The following is a 14,312-nucleotide window of genomic DNA, read 5'->3' as shown; positions in this document are numbered from 1 at the left end:
CATCATGGGTAGTCAACCTGTGGTCCTCCAGATGTTCATGGACTACAATTCCCATGAGCCCCTGCCAGCATGCTGACAGGGGGCTCATGGGAATTGTAGTCCATGAACATCTGGAGGACCACAGGTTGACTACCCCTGCTCTACATTACATGAGATTTGGACCAACCTCTTATACTGCTACATCTTACCTTTCTTTCTTGCAGTTGAATTTTAATCATTTTCTTATCTGTATCATTTGCAACGATTTGCATCCAGTTTTTATGTAAAAAAAAGAAAAAAGCAGTGCACTTATCATGAGTGTAAGCGAAAAAAATGTAAGATGGCTGATCGTGTCGGGTCATAGGCCTGTCTTTGATCTTTGTCCAATTTGAAATAAGATACGAAGATGTGTTTCGCAGTTGAATTCTGCCAGTCTGCATTCCATTCCCATTGGTTTGGCAGATAGGATCTCTGTATTGCAGTCTTTAGCAGTCGCAGATGCCATTTGAGGGTTTTGAGTAGAATCTGGCTTTCCAAAGTGGCAGCCAAGTGAAGTCAACTTTCATTTCCAGATGGGTGGCAGAACTTCACCGTTAGGTCCAGATGTCTGTGCGAATAGTGCTATATCTCTAGGATTTGTCCTCTGCTCTCTCTGCTCTCGCTGAGTTTACCCAAATGTAGGCCTTTATTTCAAGGATTTACAGCCTGCATGACCATCTCCAATGAGCTCTGAAGCTGGTTTAGGCATGGTACTTCACAGCTCTCTCCATGCCTCGTGCAGGACGGTGAACCAGTTAGCTGAAAAGATGACCCTTATCCTTCTATATATTTGAGCTGAATCCTATGATTTCTGTAAAGTTTAGGACATGCCTTTGCAACGCCCCAAGGTACAGTTTGAGAAAGACTGTAAAGATTAGGGTTGTGAGCTAATTTTAAAAATTGTTGCAACTAGCGGATTAAAATTTCAAAACCTCATTAGGGCATTGATTCACTGATGTGTTTCATTATCTTTGTTCCTTTTAATTACCAACCTGCTGATTGATGCTTATCAGTAGGGCAACAAAACATGACCACCCACAGACAAGATAGGAGTCTCTGCATAATGGGACGATTCACTGAGTATGCTGAAAAAGTTATTTGTAAATTAAAAACCAGGAATGTCTAAAGTAGCCTGGTGGCAAATTAGCATGCGGATTGAATTTGGAGTGTTAAAAAGCAGTCGACAGTCAATTTTAAAAAAGGAAGGGGGGTAAGGAATTCAGGCTGCTCTTGACCCTAAGTGTTTTCTGAAGAAAATTAACGGAAAAGGGAGAATTTCCCAAAAAATCACACACACAAATGCACCACAAAAATAGAGTCCAGTGGCACCTTTAAGACCAACAAAGATTTATTCAAGGTGTGAGCTTTTGAGTGCAAGCACTCTTCCCCAGACTAAATGAACAACTATCATAACTGTAGAGATATGTCAAAAGCAAATTATGACAAATTAGTAAACTGTGTCATAATATCCAAATTGTTCATTTAGTTTGAGGAAGAGTGCCTGCACTCGAAGGTTTATGCCTTGAATAAAACTTTGTTGGTCTTAAAGGAGCTATTGGACTTTATTTTTATTGTGCTACTTCAGACCAACACGGCTACCCACTTGAATCTACACCAGGGGTAGTCAAACTGCAGCCCTCCAGATGTAGTCCATGGACATCTGGAGGGCCCCAGTTTGACTACCCCTGATCTACACACACGCCCAGTTTGTTATTGCATCTAATGTGAAATGGGTGCAAATTACAAACATAGCAAAAACTGCCTATCCACAGACTAGGTGAGGGTCTCACACTTGGGGGTTCCCAAGTATGGAGAAAAGTCAGAGCTTGTGAATGAACTGAAATAATTCAGAAAAAGTATGAGGACAACCACATAAGCTCCAGAAGACGCAGGATGATGAGAGTGAATCGGAAATGAAAAGGGAAGAAAAAAGGGGAGCATTGGGGGAGTGGCAAAATCCATCAGAGTTTATAGAATCCTGAAGGGGGATTTTGCAGGGGGAGGAGGGGTCCAAATCATGTATGGCTCCTATGAGACTATGTGAACTCCTCTTGAGGACCCCTGCTTAGATCACCGCATCTTTTATGGGGAGCAGTACGTTTCAGGAAATGCGTATTGGGGACCAAATGCTACCTACACTAAGGGCCATTTCGCACAGAGCTCAAAGTTGCTATTTGGTTGCCGTTTGTGAAAGCGCTACTTCAAGTAGCGAAATGTAACTAGCCGTGCCCGTAACGCACAGCTGCGGTTTTTGCGGAATTTGGCACTTTCACTTCTCGCCACTTTCGTAACCCACAGGCTTCCGGTTCTCCGTCTTATCGCTACAAAGGAGGTCCCTTTTTAGCGCTTCTGGCCTCCCGTGCCCGTCAATCAAACTGCAGGCACACCTTTGACCTCGACCCTAAAGCCGGACTTGTCGGGGTTCCCTTTTTTTTTAAAAAACCCAGGAAACCCCGTAGCAACGCGTTATCGTCCAATCATTGGCGCCCTTGGAACGTGTTTTCTATTGTTTTCTAGGAACCAGATGCATTGACATGTTTGATTGGTTAATCCCCGCCCACAGTACACGCCCACAGGTTACCTGCTTATATGCACCTGGGCAGACACGCGGTCGGCCTCACTCTTTTGTTTGCGTAGCCTACTGCCCGCAGCACAGGTCAACGTTGCAATGGAGAGGCTTATTTTTCAATTGCTGGCTTACATGCTCGCGGTGGTCCAGCGCATGAATACCGCCTTGTCGCGTCGGACGTATGCTATCGCGGAGTACCGAGAACGGGTGGCCGGAACGCTGACCAGCAGCAGAAGACGTTCTGTAAGGGTAACCATGGCGGCCAAGAAACGCTGGCAAGCTCTGGCAGAGGTCCGGTTCCCCCCCCGGTTCTGGGTGGACGAACGATCCTCTGACTGGTGGGAGAATTTTGTGTGGACTCGCTGGGATGATGACCACTGGATTGCCAACTTCAGGATGTCGAGGGGGACATTTTTTGAGCTCGTGGAGGCTCTACGTGGACGCATGGAGAGGCAAGTCACTGGCATGCGGCGCCCCGTTCCAGTTGAAAAAAGGGTGGCTGCCGCATTGTGGTACTTGGCCACCCCTCAGTACTTCCGGACAGTAGCCCAGCAATTCGGACTCGGAGTCACTACGGTTGGCGATATCCTTAAGGAGTTCTGCCTCGCCATGGAGGCGGAATTGTTCAGCAAAGTCGTGTGCCTCGGAGACCGGCTTGGAGCGGTGAGTGTCATTCCATCCCCTTTGCCCTTTAAATTTTTTTTCTTGTTTGACAGGTCAGCAACGAAGACGCGATACACCCCACGCTGACATGCCATGGCTTATATTCTTTTCTTTCCCTTATTCCAGAGTATGGACGGGTTTGCCAGGCTTGGATTCCCGCATTGTTTTGCGGCCGTCGATGGAAGCCACATCCCTATCCGTGCCCCCGGGGGAAGCATAAAAGAGTACGGGAACAGGAAGGACTTTTGCTCTGTTCTCCTGCAAGGAACAGTGGACTTCTCCGGCCGGTTTATCGATGCCGAGGTGGGGTGGAGTGGCAGGAGGCATGATGCCCTTGTTTTCAGGGAATCCAACCTCAGGAAAGCCATGGACGAAGGGGTCTTTGTTCCAGGAAACCCCACCGCCACCATTGAGGGCGTGCGTGTGCCGGCGTTGGTCCTCGGGGACGGAGCCTACCCATTACGACGCTGGCTCATGACTCCCTACAAGCGGCCAAGGACGGACGTGCAGAGCCACTACAACCTCAGTCACTCCCGGGCAAGGAATGTAGTGGAGCGTGCCTTTGGACGTTTGAAGTCACGGTTCCGTTGTTTAATGTCACGACTCCATGTACATATTGACAATGTGACTCCGCTGATAATCGCATGTGTGATTTTGCACAACATATGCGAGGACAAGGGACATAACATCCCCTTCCCTGAGGACGAACCTGAACCTGTAGTCCTTCAGGATACACAGGACATCCCTGAAGCAAGGAGAAAAAGGATATATGCTGAGGGGTGCAAGGTTCGGGACGCCATAGCCACCCACATCTACAGAAACAGGAGGCGTGTTTAATTGTTTTTCCTACTCTGTTGTTGAATAAAGTTTTGTGTTCTTTGTTTAACCTTGTCTTGTGCGGTTTGTGTACTTTGCCAGCAAAAAAACGGGGATTCTCTGGTCCAAAAGCACTTTGACAGCCCTAAATGCTAACTCCCCACTGAAATTGACAAACACAATACGGAAGCGCTGAATGGGGAAAGTTCGGGGAGGCGGGTAGCCAGGAAGTATTGGCGACCCCTGTCAAACCGGAGGATCAATCCACTCATGTTCCAAGGAATAATTTTATTGGTGGGCAGCTTTGATACATTTAAAAAACGGGGTGGTCGATCGGAGCAACGCACGTTCGTTCCCTAACCGTCATTCCGAAGATGCCGAAGCCACGGAAGGGCTCCTTCTGGCAGCGCGCCGAGGCTGAGGCACTTCTGGAGCTGGTGCTACAATCAAAAAGTGTTGGCCGCCTAATGGCCAGCACCCATTGCCACACCAAGGGTGCCTACCTGGTGTTGGCTTCAAAGCTGAGGGAGAGGGGCTATGTCCGGACCTGGGAGCAGGTCCGGACAAAATTCAAGCGCCTTAAGCTGGACTTCCTAAACAGTCTGGAACAGTGGGGGGGGATCCCGCAGCCAAGTGGGAGGACGGTCTTCCACGACCAGATGGTGAAAATATGGGAGAAGGCTGGGAAGCCCCCCCTGGACATGAGGAGGCATATGGGTGAGTGCTGCCCTCGTTGTGTTTTGCCCTTAAACATGCATGGAATGACTAGCTGCCTCTTTCCCCTACTGTCCCCAATGAAATTCGAGAAAGTATTTAGATGCTGTCAACCCCCTCAGACTTAGCCAGCCAGTACTGTAGAACCACTTTGGTTATGCGCTTAGACTCTAACTGTGGTGTGTCCACCAGCTGTGTTTCATCTCTGTTTTGTGTGCTTTTAATTATGATTTGTCTTTTTCTTTGCCCAGCCACACAATCACCATCCAAGCTGGCAACAGCACCTGAGCGTGAGGAGGGGGAGGAAGAGGGACCTTCCACCTCGGGACAGGCTGCAGGTGAGAGTTTTATGTCTGTGAGGGAGACCCATGTGTGTGTACCCACACGGAGCCATATGGGAGCCTGATGTGATGCTTCCTTTTGGAGTGTGATCAAATTCTTTGTTTGATTTCTATAGCTGAAACTGTGGAGGCAAGGCTGCGTGCCATGGAGGCCAGAGTTACTTCCCTGGAGGCTCAAGTGGCGGAGCTGAAAGGGGAGATTGAGCAGCACAGGCAACAGAGGGAGGCGGAAGAGCGTAGGTTATGTTCCCCACTGCCCAACTCTTCTAACACTGTGGCTAAGGCCACTTAAAAGTGTATGCATGTAAACTAAAGAAATTTGAAAATATGTGTGGTACTAATGTGTACTTTTTCTCCCTCCCCACAGTTAAGAAGAAGGAGGACGAAGAGCTCTTCCGGCGCAAAGTTAGGGGGACCGTGGGACGGCTGTGCAGGAGAGTTAGGGCGATGGAAGGGGCTGGGGAGGGGAGCGGTGGGACCTGAGTTTTGTTTCCTGTTTGTGTTTTGGGGTAGGGGTTGGGGGGGGGGGGCTCCAAGTTTCATTCCCCAATGTTTTTCCCCTGTTAAATGTATACTTTTGTTAAAAAAAATTGGTTTTCCAGGGGGGTGGGGGGTGGTGGTGCTGGTGGGGCTCCAAGTTTCATTCCCTAATGTTTTTCCCCTGTTAAAATGTTTTTTAAAATAAAATGTTATTGCAAATTTTATAACAAGACTCCAGTGTGACTTCTTAAACTCGCACATATTTAACCCCACACCACACTCCTAAAACTCCTTGAACTAACACCCCTCCAACCTCCAACCCACACAGCAGTACCACAATATACACAATCACTAGAGAGGCCGCTTTCAGCCTTGCAGATTCTACAGTAGGGTACACAGAGACAGAGTCAAAAATATAAACTTTATTCAACAAACAACAAAACACAGATAACATGAAATAGAAGAAGTGGGCAAAACTAGGAGGGGGAGTACTTGTCTGCTGGTTTTATTTTTCTCTTTCCGAGAATAGTCCTCCTTCTTGTTTGGGTGGAGGCATTCTGAGAGGGAGTCGGTGGGGTGGGTGCTGGAAGTGGTGGTGTTGGTGTGGGTGGTGGTGGGGGGGCGATTTGTGGAGGGTAGGCCCTTTCCATGACCGCTACAGCCCTCTCCATGAGTCTCCTTATCAGACGCACCTCCTCCACGCCTTCGCGTAGGATTTGGTTTGTCTCTCTAAGGACTGCCCTCAATTTTCTCCCCTCCTGGGCAATGAGTGTGAGCATGGCTTGGTCAGCGGCCGCGGCACGCCGTGACTCCTCATAGCAGTGCTCAAGGAGCCTCTCTCCCACGCTTGTCAAGACGGAGACGCGCCTCAGCCTGCCGCGTTCCCTCGTAAGCCTCTCCTCTGCTGGGAGCGCACCTCTAGGTGGTGGGCTGCCTGGAGCCAGGGGTGGTTCCTCCTCCTCATCTGAAAGAACCTCTGTTGGCAAAAAATGAGAAACAAAACTGTTAGTAACATCCAAAAAGTCAAAACACACCATGGTGGACATGGTGTTCTTTTTTGTCCCCGTGTTTTCCTGCCAAGAATTTAAACAATCCCCGGCGAGCACATGGCTATTGTTTGTTTGCCCATGGTGTGCTTTTACTTTTGCCTACTTGCACAGCAGGACTCTCAACAATTAAAAGGGAGCACATGGTTAGTGCCTAGCGACATTGTCCTGCAGCTATGGCTCGAAAGGAACAGGTCATGCACGCTCACCATCTTGAATCTGTATCCGCCTGCGCCGGGCAGGAGGTCCAAGCACCCTAGGCTGTTCCTCCTCCTGTGTTCCGGGTATGAAATCTGCAAAAAAAGGAAAAAAAACAGATCTATTACCAAAGGGTGGCAAAGCCAGCTTCAAAGCCTACACCAGCAACGCAGAGGGACTCTCTTCTTTCTCCTAGCAGTGCTGCTGCCCTGCACAAACAGAAAAGCACAAAGCAGTTAAAACAGCCCCCCCCCCTATTTTTACTAATACCTACCAATGTTAGTTGATGCCCCCGAATCACTATCCACGTCAGGTGCTGCTGGAGACTCTAGGGGCCCCGTCCCTGGCAACTGTGTCTCTGTGGACAAGAGCAGAAAATAGTGAAAAACGAGCAAGCATACACCATGAACCACAAAGCAAGCTCCCAAAGTTGTGAGCCAAAGTACTGCAGAAGGCCTATGGGCGAGGCATGCTGCAAATATTTTGGGGCTGTTGGTTAAACATGACCGTTTCAAATACTAACCACATCAAGCACTCCACAGCCAACCATCTTAATAAATCTTTTAAAAATTAAAATTAAATTATAAAATTAAAACCGTTTCAAATAGTAACCACAGCAAGCACTCCACAGCCTACCTTCTTTTAAAATCTTTTAAAAATTAAATTATAAAATTATAAAATTAAAACCGTTTCAAATAGTAACCACAGCAAGCACTCCACAGCCTACCTTCTTTTAAAATCTTTTAAAAATTAAATTATAAAATTATAAAATTAAAACCGTTTCAAATAGTAACCACAGCAAGCACTCCACAGCCTACCTTCTTTTAAAATCTTTTAAAAATTAAATTATAAAATTATAAAATTAAAACCGTTTCAAATAGTAACCACAGCAAGCTCTCCACAGCCTACCGTATTATGCGTTGCAACGAACACACGAGAAAACGATGCCCAAACGTCAGAACACACATTTGCTTAAAAGGAAATATAAAATAAAAAGAAAATCACTTACCGGAGGCAAGGGGCGTTTGCTCAGGAGCCTCCTCTGGCTCCCCAGGAACGATGGCGATCAGGTCCAGCGTTACCGATTCCGCGGCTCGTTGCTGGACGGGGGGTGGAGGGCGAAAGCTGGAGGAGGTTCCCTCGCCGGGATCCTCCTCAGCGGGTGGTTCCTCGACCGGGGCAGCCGGCTTCCGAACCACCTTAAGGCTCCGGCCGACGCGCTTCGGCCTGCCGGATCCTTCCCCGTCCCCGTACAGCTGGCGCTGCTCCTCGAAGTAGGGGCAGGTCACCTTTTCGTTGCCGGAACCCTTGTTATGGTTCACGGCTCTCATGTACTCTGCCCTCATTGTCTTGGTCTTCGACCGGCATTCAAGGCCGGTCCTGTTGTGGCCCAGGGCGCGCATCTTAATAGCCACTTGTTCAAAAACCTCCCTATTCCTGTGGGAGGACTGGAACGCGTCCTGGATTTTCTCCTCCGAGAAAATCCCGATCAGGTCCCTGATCTCCGCGTCCCTCCAAGTTGGGCCACGGCCGGTTGCAGGGACGGACGAGGCTTGAGAAGACGATTCCATGTTGCTTTTGCTAGTAGCTGAGCAAAATGGTGGTGGGAGGTGCAGGGTGCAACGGATCATATACCTTCCCGCACACAAAGACAAAGGGACTAGCCGGCTCCTGATTGGTGGAGGGCAGCAGGGGACACGCACATTGGCCACATCAGGTCACATGTCACGTTCAAAACTCCTCGCGCGGGAACAGGATCTGCTCCTAATGGCCAGATTGGCGCCCTTGTTGTTTGACTTAACGCATGCGCGTATTCGTTTACACGCGAGAAGAGCAGTTTGAACATGCAGCGGGAGCCATTTTAGGAAAATGTCCGCCATTACACAAACGCATGCCGGTGTTCAACCGAGAGCAAGTGCGGCAGTACTCGGCAGTTCCCCAATAATATTCACCAGCCACAGCATAAATCAACCAAACATGACATGTAACTGGCGTACGTTCGTTGGCACGCTCAGAGGAATGTTTTTTAAAATGAACGGGGGACGGCGACTCCGCTTGCCGGAGGTCTAGCCGCCAATGGAAGGGGTTGTCCGCACCCAAGCACAAGCACGCACCGGGAACCACACAAAGACCCACTACACATAAGCCGCCCCTCATGATATCACCTCGAATCATGTCTATTGAACCCCTGTAAGCTAAGCAGGAGACTGCGAGCGGCGACCGTTCGTTGGCACGCTCAGAGGAAAATTTTTTAAAATGAACGGGGGACGGCAACTCCGCTTGCCGGAGGTCTAGCCGCCAATGGAAGGGGTTGTCCGCACCCAAGCACAAGCACGCACTGGGAACCACACAAAGACCCACTACACATAAGCCGCCCCTCATGAAATCACCACGAATCACGTCTATTGAACCCCTCTAAGCTAAGCAGGAGACTGCGAGCGGCGAATGTTCGTTGGCACGCTCAGAGGAAAATTTTTTAAAATGCTCCCTGTACGTTGACTCCGCTAGGACTGGCCGATGGTAGACGGGGTTTTAAGCTTTGGGCAAATTTTGGGAACGTGACGGTGTGTGCCACTGTGCTTGTGAAAAACTCTTGTGGTGTCCGGGCAGAATTTCCGAAAGTGATCGTGCTTGAAAGCCAGTCGCTGTCCCGTTGCCTCGTAGATCCCCGCTCGCTCGGAGAAAAAAAAAATGGCGAACAGTTCGCCGGAAGTTTGGAGGACAGGCTCGGGAGGAGGGACTTTGAAGAACCCGCAACAATGGTAACGCACAGGTCTTTAGCGCTAGTGTTGCAGATTGGTTGCAGGAGTGTATCGCTATCCGGAGGGTGAATCCAGTTTTCTGGATTCCCCTAGAAGCGCTACAACGAAGCGCTTTTTGCGGGTCGGTTTCAGGATTGTTGCAGATTGTTTACGACGTCGTGCGTTATGGCAAATTAGTAGCGTTTTCAATCAGCAACCATTGTGCTATTTTTAAGCCGTGGGAAATGCCCCTAAATATATTAAACTGTAAACGGTTAAGGGCTCTGAACCTATGGAACTAAAAGAAATGGGGGGGGGGGGGGTGGAGAGTTTTATGAAGCTCAAAGAAAAATTCTCCAATACTGATTAATCTTAACACTTATAAAGAATGGGACTAGAAATAGAAAAAAAGCTCTACTTGAATGAGTGGGGGAAACAGGCATACCTCTCCCAGTTATCACCCAAATTAGAACTGAGTCGGCAAATGTGGCTTGTGAGAGGGCATTCTCCACCTCTGTGTACTCACATAGAGACCAATTTAAAACAAATTAAAATAGCATATAGAAAATAAATTGTATTGCAGTTTATTTACAGTACATGACCAGAATATAAAAGTAAATTACATAATAAATCAAGCAACAGAAAATAAATAAAAATCAGATATAGCACAGATCCCAGCAGCCGGCTCAAGGATGACTCAGCCTTCCATCCTTCCGAGGTCGGTAAAACGAGCTTGCTGGGGGGTAAAACGGTAATGACTGGAGAAGGCACTGGCAAACCACCCCGTATTGAGTCTGCCAAGAAAACGCAAGAGGGCATAACCCCAAGGGTCAGACATGACTCAGTGCTTGCACAGAGGATACCTTTAACTTTACCTTTTATAGCACAGATATATAAAATTGGATAGACTATCATATTCAACATGATATAATACTATTAAATAAAAGAGATCTTTATAGAACCATTGTGAGCAATTATAACAATTTATCAATTATCAATGGTGTTTATCAAGAATCTCCTAATTTTAAAAGCCAGTCATCCAAACTTAGTGACTTTTCTTGAAATCTCTGGATTCTTATCTGAAACTATAAATGTAAGACAGAGCAATTTATGTCTTCCAGGCAAGCAATTCTTACAGTCAAAAATAGCATGTCTTAATGTGTCTGTATTTCCCTCTAGCAAGGACGAAAGCCAACTTGCACACTAATTAAACTAAGCAGTTATGCAGTAGCAAAACAGAGGTGAGATAGTGTGATAGGGGAGTATAAGGTGCAAAGAAAACTGATAGCTACCTTTGTGACATGCAGAGGTCAATGAAAAAACAATGAAAACAGCCAGCACATCAAGAGCATGTGGGCTACCCAGAAGACACATACACCAAGGAAAATTAAGGTAGGCCCACACATAGTGGGGGTGTGCAGAGAATCCCAGAGAATGCACACACACAGGGACCTGATGTGTGCCGTAAGTAGCCAGATTTCTATCCCAAGGCTAAAGTTGGGTGCTGTGGCCCCCTACAACAATGGACTTGATGAGACTGCATGTGCAAATTGTATTTATTTTATTATTTAAAATTACATACTGCTCCTCTTCAGCCCACCATCTCAGAGTTAGGTGATGTCCTTGTAAATGGGGCGAGGACCAGGAGGTTTCCCAAGACAGAGATAGTACCTGGTTACCCTAGCTCAGCCTTTTTCAACTTTTTTGACCATCGGGAACCCTCTGAAACATTCTCAAGGTTTTGAGAAACCCCAGAAGTGGCACAATCATGCAGGATATGGTTGGCAAGCATAGCTGTGTGCACGGCCACTCAGGGCTCCTCCCCTTCCCATCCCCTCCAGGCCAATCCTTGGCCATTTTGGGAGGGAGGGACGGGTCAACATGACTATATATGGGCATATAGAGTGTAACCCAACACAAGCTGGTCTTGGGAGTAACGGGAAATAAATTGAAAAAATAAACAAGTAAAATAAACCATATCACCCAATAAATGTTTAGCACATTTTTAAAATACATTAAAAAGTAATTAACTCCCACCCATTCGGGAAAGCCTTCCAAAGCCATCAGGAAGCCCCAGGGTTTCACAAAATCCTGGCTGAGATGGGCTGTCCTGGGTAGACCTTTGATGAGTTTCTCAGACAAAGATGTGGTTACACTGACTAAATTAAGCCAAAGGCTCTGGGGATTACAGGATGGGAAATGGCTTTAGGTGTGATCGGTATGATAATCATGACTAGTGATTTCTATAGGTGAGGCTGAAAAGAAGAAGTACTTTTGGGGTGGTGGGGCTAGTAACATTCCTAGGTGCGCCATTAACCTGCAAATAGCCATTGTTTCTGTAGAGTGGAGAGAAGAGCCAGAGGCTGTGGGCTGACAATGATGTCACCTGAGGATTCCAGGCAGCTCCTGGAAAGCCTGCTATTTGGCCAGAGAGTACATTTCCCGCTTTCTGTGTAGGTGCAGATATTGTCGGTCAGCTTTTGGCGAAACTGACATATATCTGTACATTTCCAGCACAGAGATGTGATTGTCGAGCAACAGAATGGCAAGGTGCAGGAAACGTTGACGAAGGGTATTGGCTGGAAAACTTCGCCTCAAAGCAAGGAGGGGTCGGACCACTAACACGTTCCTAGTTTCAACTTCAATTCAAAACTAGATGAGTCAGTGCAGTATAGCAGCTCCCAGTAGAGGTAAGACTGTTCAGATTCCAAACTTGGCTATTGGACAGCTGTTCTTCTGGCCTTGGACCTCAAAAATGTAGCATTACTTACAGCATTAGGTGAAAAGGGAATTTTACAAATGATCATTTCCCCTGCTGTCCCTTGATTCATCACAAGCTCTGGAGATGGTTATTATTCAGTTAAAGGTTCCTAGTTGTTATTAGAAGGATTGTCCATTGATATTTCCTTTCTTGTACATTCTGGAATCTGGAAAGAAAAAAAAAGATTAATCCAGTGACACATTAAAGCAACAATGGCTTCAGAATCAGAGAATTAGAAATCTCCCCAGTAATGTGAACAATCCAGGTTTTAAGACTTGGCTGACTCAAATGTCACCCACCAGCTTTCATTTGCTGTGGTTCCGTTGAGTGAAGAAAAGCTCTAGTAATGTCACCAGGTACAAAATTGTTGCTAGCTCTAATTGCAAAGTTAAATAAAAGGTGTCGTCAGTGGGATGACATGCAGAAGGAGATGCCTTCGCTTTAGTATCTCAGCAGCAATGCTCCTTTCAATCCCCCCCACTTTGACGTGCTCTTTCCACTTCAGTTGATACTGATGTTTGTAGCCTTTGAAAAAATTAATATCCTGGAGGGTTTGATCCCCTCTAGAACCAGTATTAACCCCCCACCCCAAGATTGATCAGACTGAAATGGTTGCCATTTGCACAGTTGGGGCAGGCAACCCCCTGTTGGAGCCAGCATAGTGTAGGGATCCTGTCAGAGCTCCCTCAGCCCCACCTACCTCCCAGGGTGTCTGTTGTGGGGAGAGGGAAGGGAAGGCGATTGTAAGCCGCTTTGGGACTCCTTCGGGTAGAAAAACGCGGTATATAAGAACCAATTCTTCTTCTTCAGTAATAGCAAGGTTCTCTCGGCCTCACCCACCTCACAGGGTATCTGTTGTGGGGAGAGGAAGGGAAGGCGATTGAAAGTGGCTTTGAGACTCCTTCCGACAGTGAAAAGTGGAGTATAGAAACCAACTCTCCTTCTGTTAGCTCTCCCTGTTCCCTGCTACAGCTCAGTGGAACAACAGGGGGAAATTGGCAAGAACAGTATTGATGCACCAAAGCAATACTAGGATTTTTCATGTGCTGCATGGTTTTGGCCACAGAGGTCGGAGCAAATCCTTGCCCTTCGCTGCATTGTAGTAACATCACTTCTGGGTTCCTAACTGAAAGTGGCATCATGGCTGCGTGCAACCCTGTTTTGAAGTCTCCACCACCATCACCATCAGCCATTTTTTCAGTCACAACTTGGAGCTGGGCTGACAACTCTATACTTTTGTCTTCTTATGGTATGCATTTTAGACACGGAGGTCTGAAGTCCTTCAAAAGTTAAGCATGGTGGTTTCAGGCAATGCAATGGCACCATATTCTGTAACTGAAGAAAGCACATCTATAGCCTACATCAGTGGTCCCCAACCCCCGGTCTGGGGACCAGTACTGGTCCGTGGATCAGTCAGTACCGGGCCACAGCTTCTCCTCCTCCCCAGCTGCTGCCTCGGGGGCTGCCCTGCCACTCTGCCGCTGACTCACCTTTGGTGCTCTCCAGCGGCCACCATGGCTGGGGCTCCCCATTGGTGTGGCACTGCACAGCTGCTGCTGGCAGCATCCCCCAGCAGGCGGAAGGAAGTCAGGGGCACCAGCAGGAAAGCAAGTGGGGCAGGGGCTCAGGCGATGGCATCCCTCAGCAAAAGACTACCCCCCCCCGGGCCTCAGTAAAATTGTCAAGCATTGACCAGCCCCTGGTGATAAAAAGGTTGGGGACCACTGGCCTACATGACACATATTTAGTATTTACTCTACCACCTATGGTCATACCACCCTGAACACGCATGATCTCATGTGATCTCTGATGCTAAGCAGGGTCGGGCCTGGTTAGTACATGGATGGGAGACCTCCTGAGAATACCGTGTGCTGTAGGCTTGAAAGGGATCTTACCAAGCTTGCTACATTTGCAGACGTACTTCGGAATACGCTGAGAGTCAACATATTCCGCTGTTTGTCAATG

At 47.7% G+C, this 14,312-nt stretch overlaps 2 protein-coding genes, 1 long non-coding RNA gene and 1 pseudogene across 4 annotated transcripts in view; 2 read left to right on the top strand and 2 right to left on the bottom strand.

Annotated features, from left to right (window-relative positions):
• LOC143845160 (uncharacterized) overlaps positions 1-422 on the bottom strand; it is a 38,248-nt gene extending 37,826 nt beyond the window's left edge. The window contains exon 1 of the long non-coding RNA XR_013234298.1: positions 189-422. This is a non-coding gene — a long non-coding RNA (uncharacterized LOC143845160). The remainder of the gene's footprint in view (positions 1-188) is intronic.
• The window catches only part of GMDS (GDP-mannose 4,6-dehydratase), a 369,384-nt gene that overhangs the window by 302,224 nt on the left and 52,848 nt on the right, over positions 1-14,312 (top strand). The window contains exons 10-12 of one of the 2 annotated variants that reach the window (XM_077353299.1): positions 5,032-5,118; positions 5,238-5,357; positions 5,489-5,513. The exons of the other annotated variant lie outside the window; for it this stretch is intronic. Coding sequence (XP_077209414.1) covers positions 5,032-5,118; positions 5,238-5,312 — 162 coding nt within the window. The 3' untranslated portion in view covers positions 5,313-5,357; positions 5,489-5,513. Of the gene's footprint in view, positions 1-5,031; positions 5,119-5,237; positions 5,358-5,488; positions 5,514-14,312 lie in introns of those variants that run through there. 2 annotated transcript variants of the gene reach the window in all.
• LOC143845158 (uncharacterized) lies at positions 6,074-9,789 on the bottom strand. The gene is made up of 4 exons (XM_077353297.1): positions 7,855-9,789; positions 7,120-7,203; positions 6,857-6,940; positions 6,074-6,577 (listed from the first exon to the last, which is right to left on the bottom strand). Exons 1-4 carry the CDS (start codon positions 8,474-8,476, stop codon positions 6,078-6,080), a joined length of 1,290 nt encoding a protein of 429 aa, XP_077209412.1. The 5' UTR covers positions 8,477-9,789; the 3' UTR covers positions 6,074-6,077.
• On the top strand, positions 14,109-14,227 carry LOC143845286 (5S ribosomal RNA; annotated as a pseudogene).

Source organism: Paroedura picta, chromosome 9 (assembly GCF_049243985.1).
Source record: "Paroedura picta isolate Pp20150507F chromosome 9, Ppicta_v3.0, whole genome shotgun sequence".
Classification (NCBI taxonomy): domain Eukaryota; kingdom Metazoa; phylum Chordata; class Lepidosauria; order Squamata; family Gekkonidae; genus Paroedura; species Paroedura picta.
Note: the sequence above shows the minus strand (reverse complement) of the source record. Positions and strands in the feature narration are given on the sequence as shown.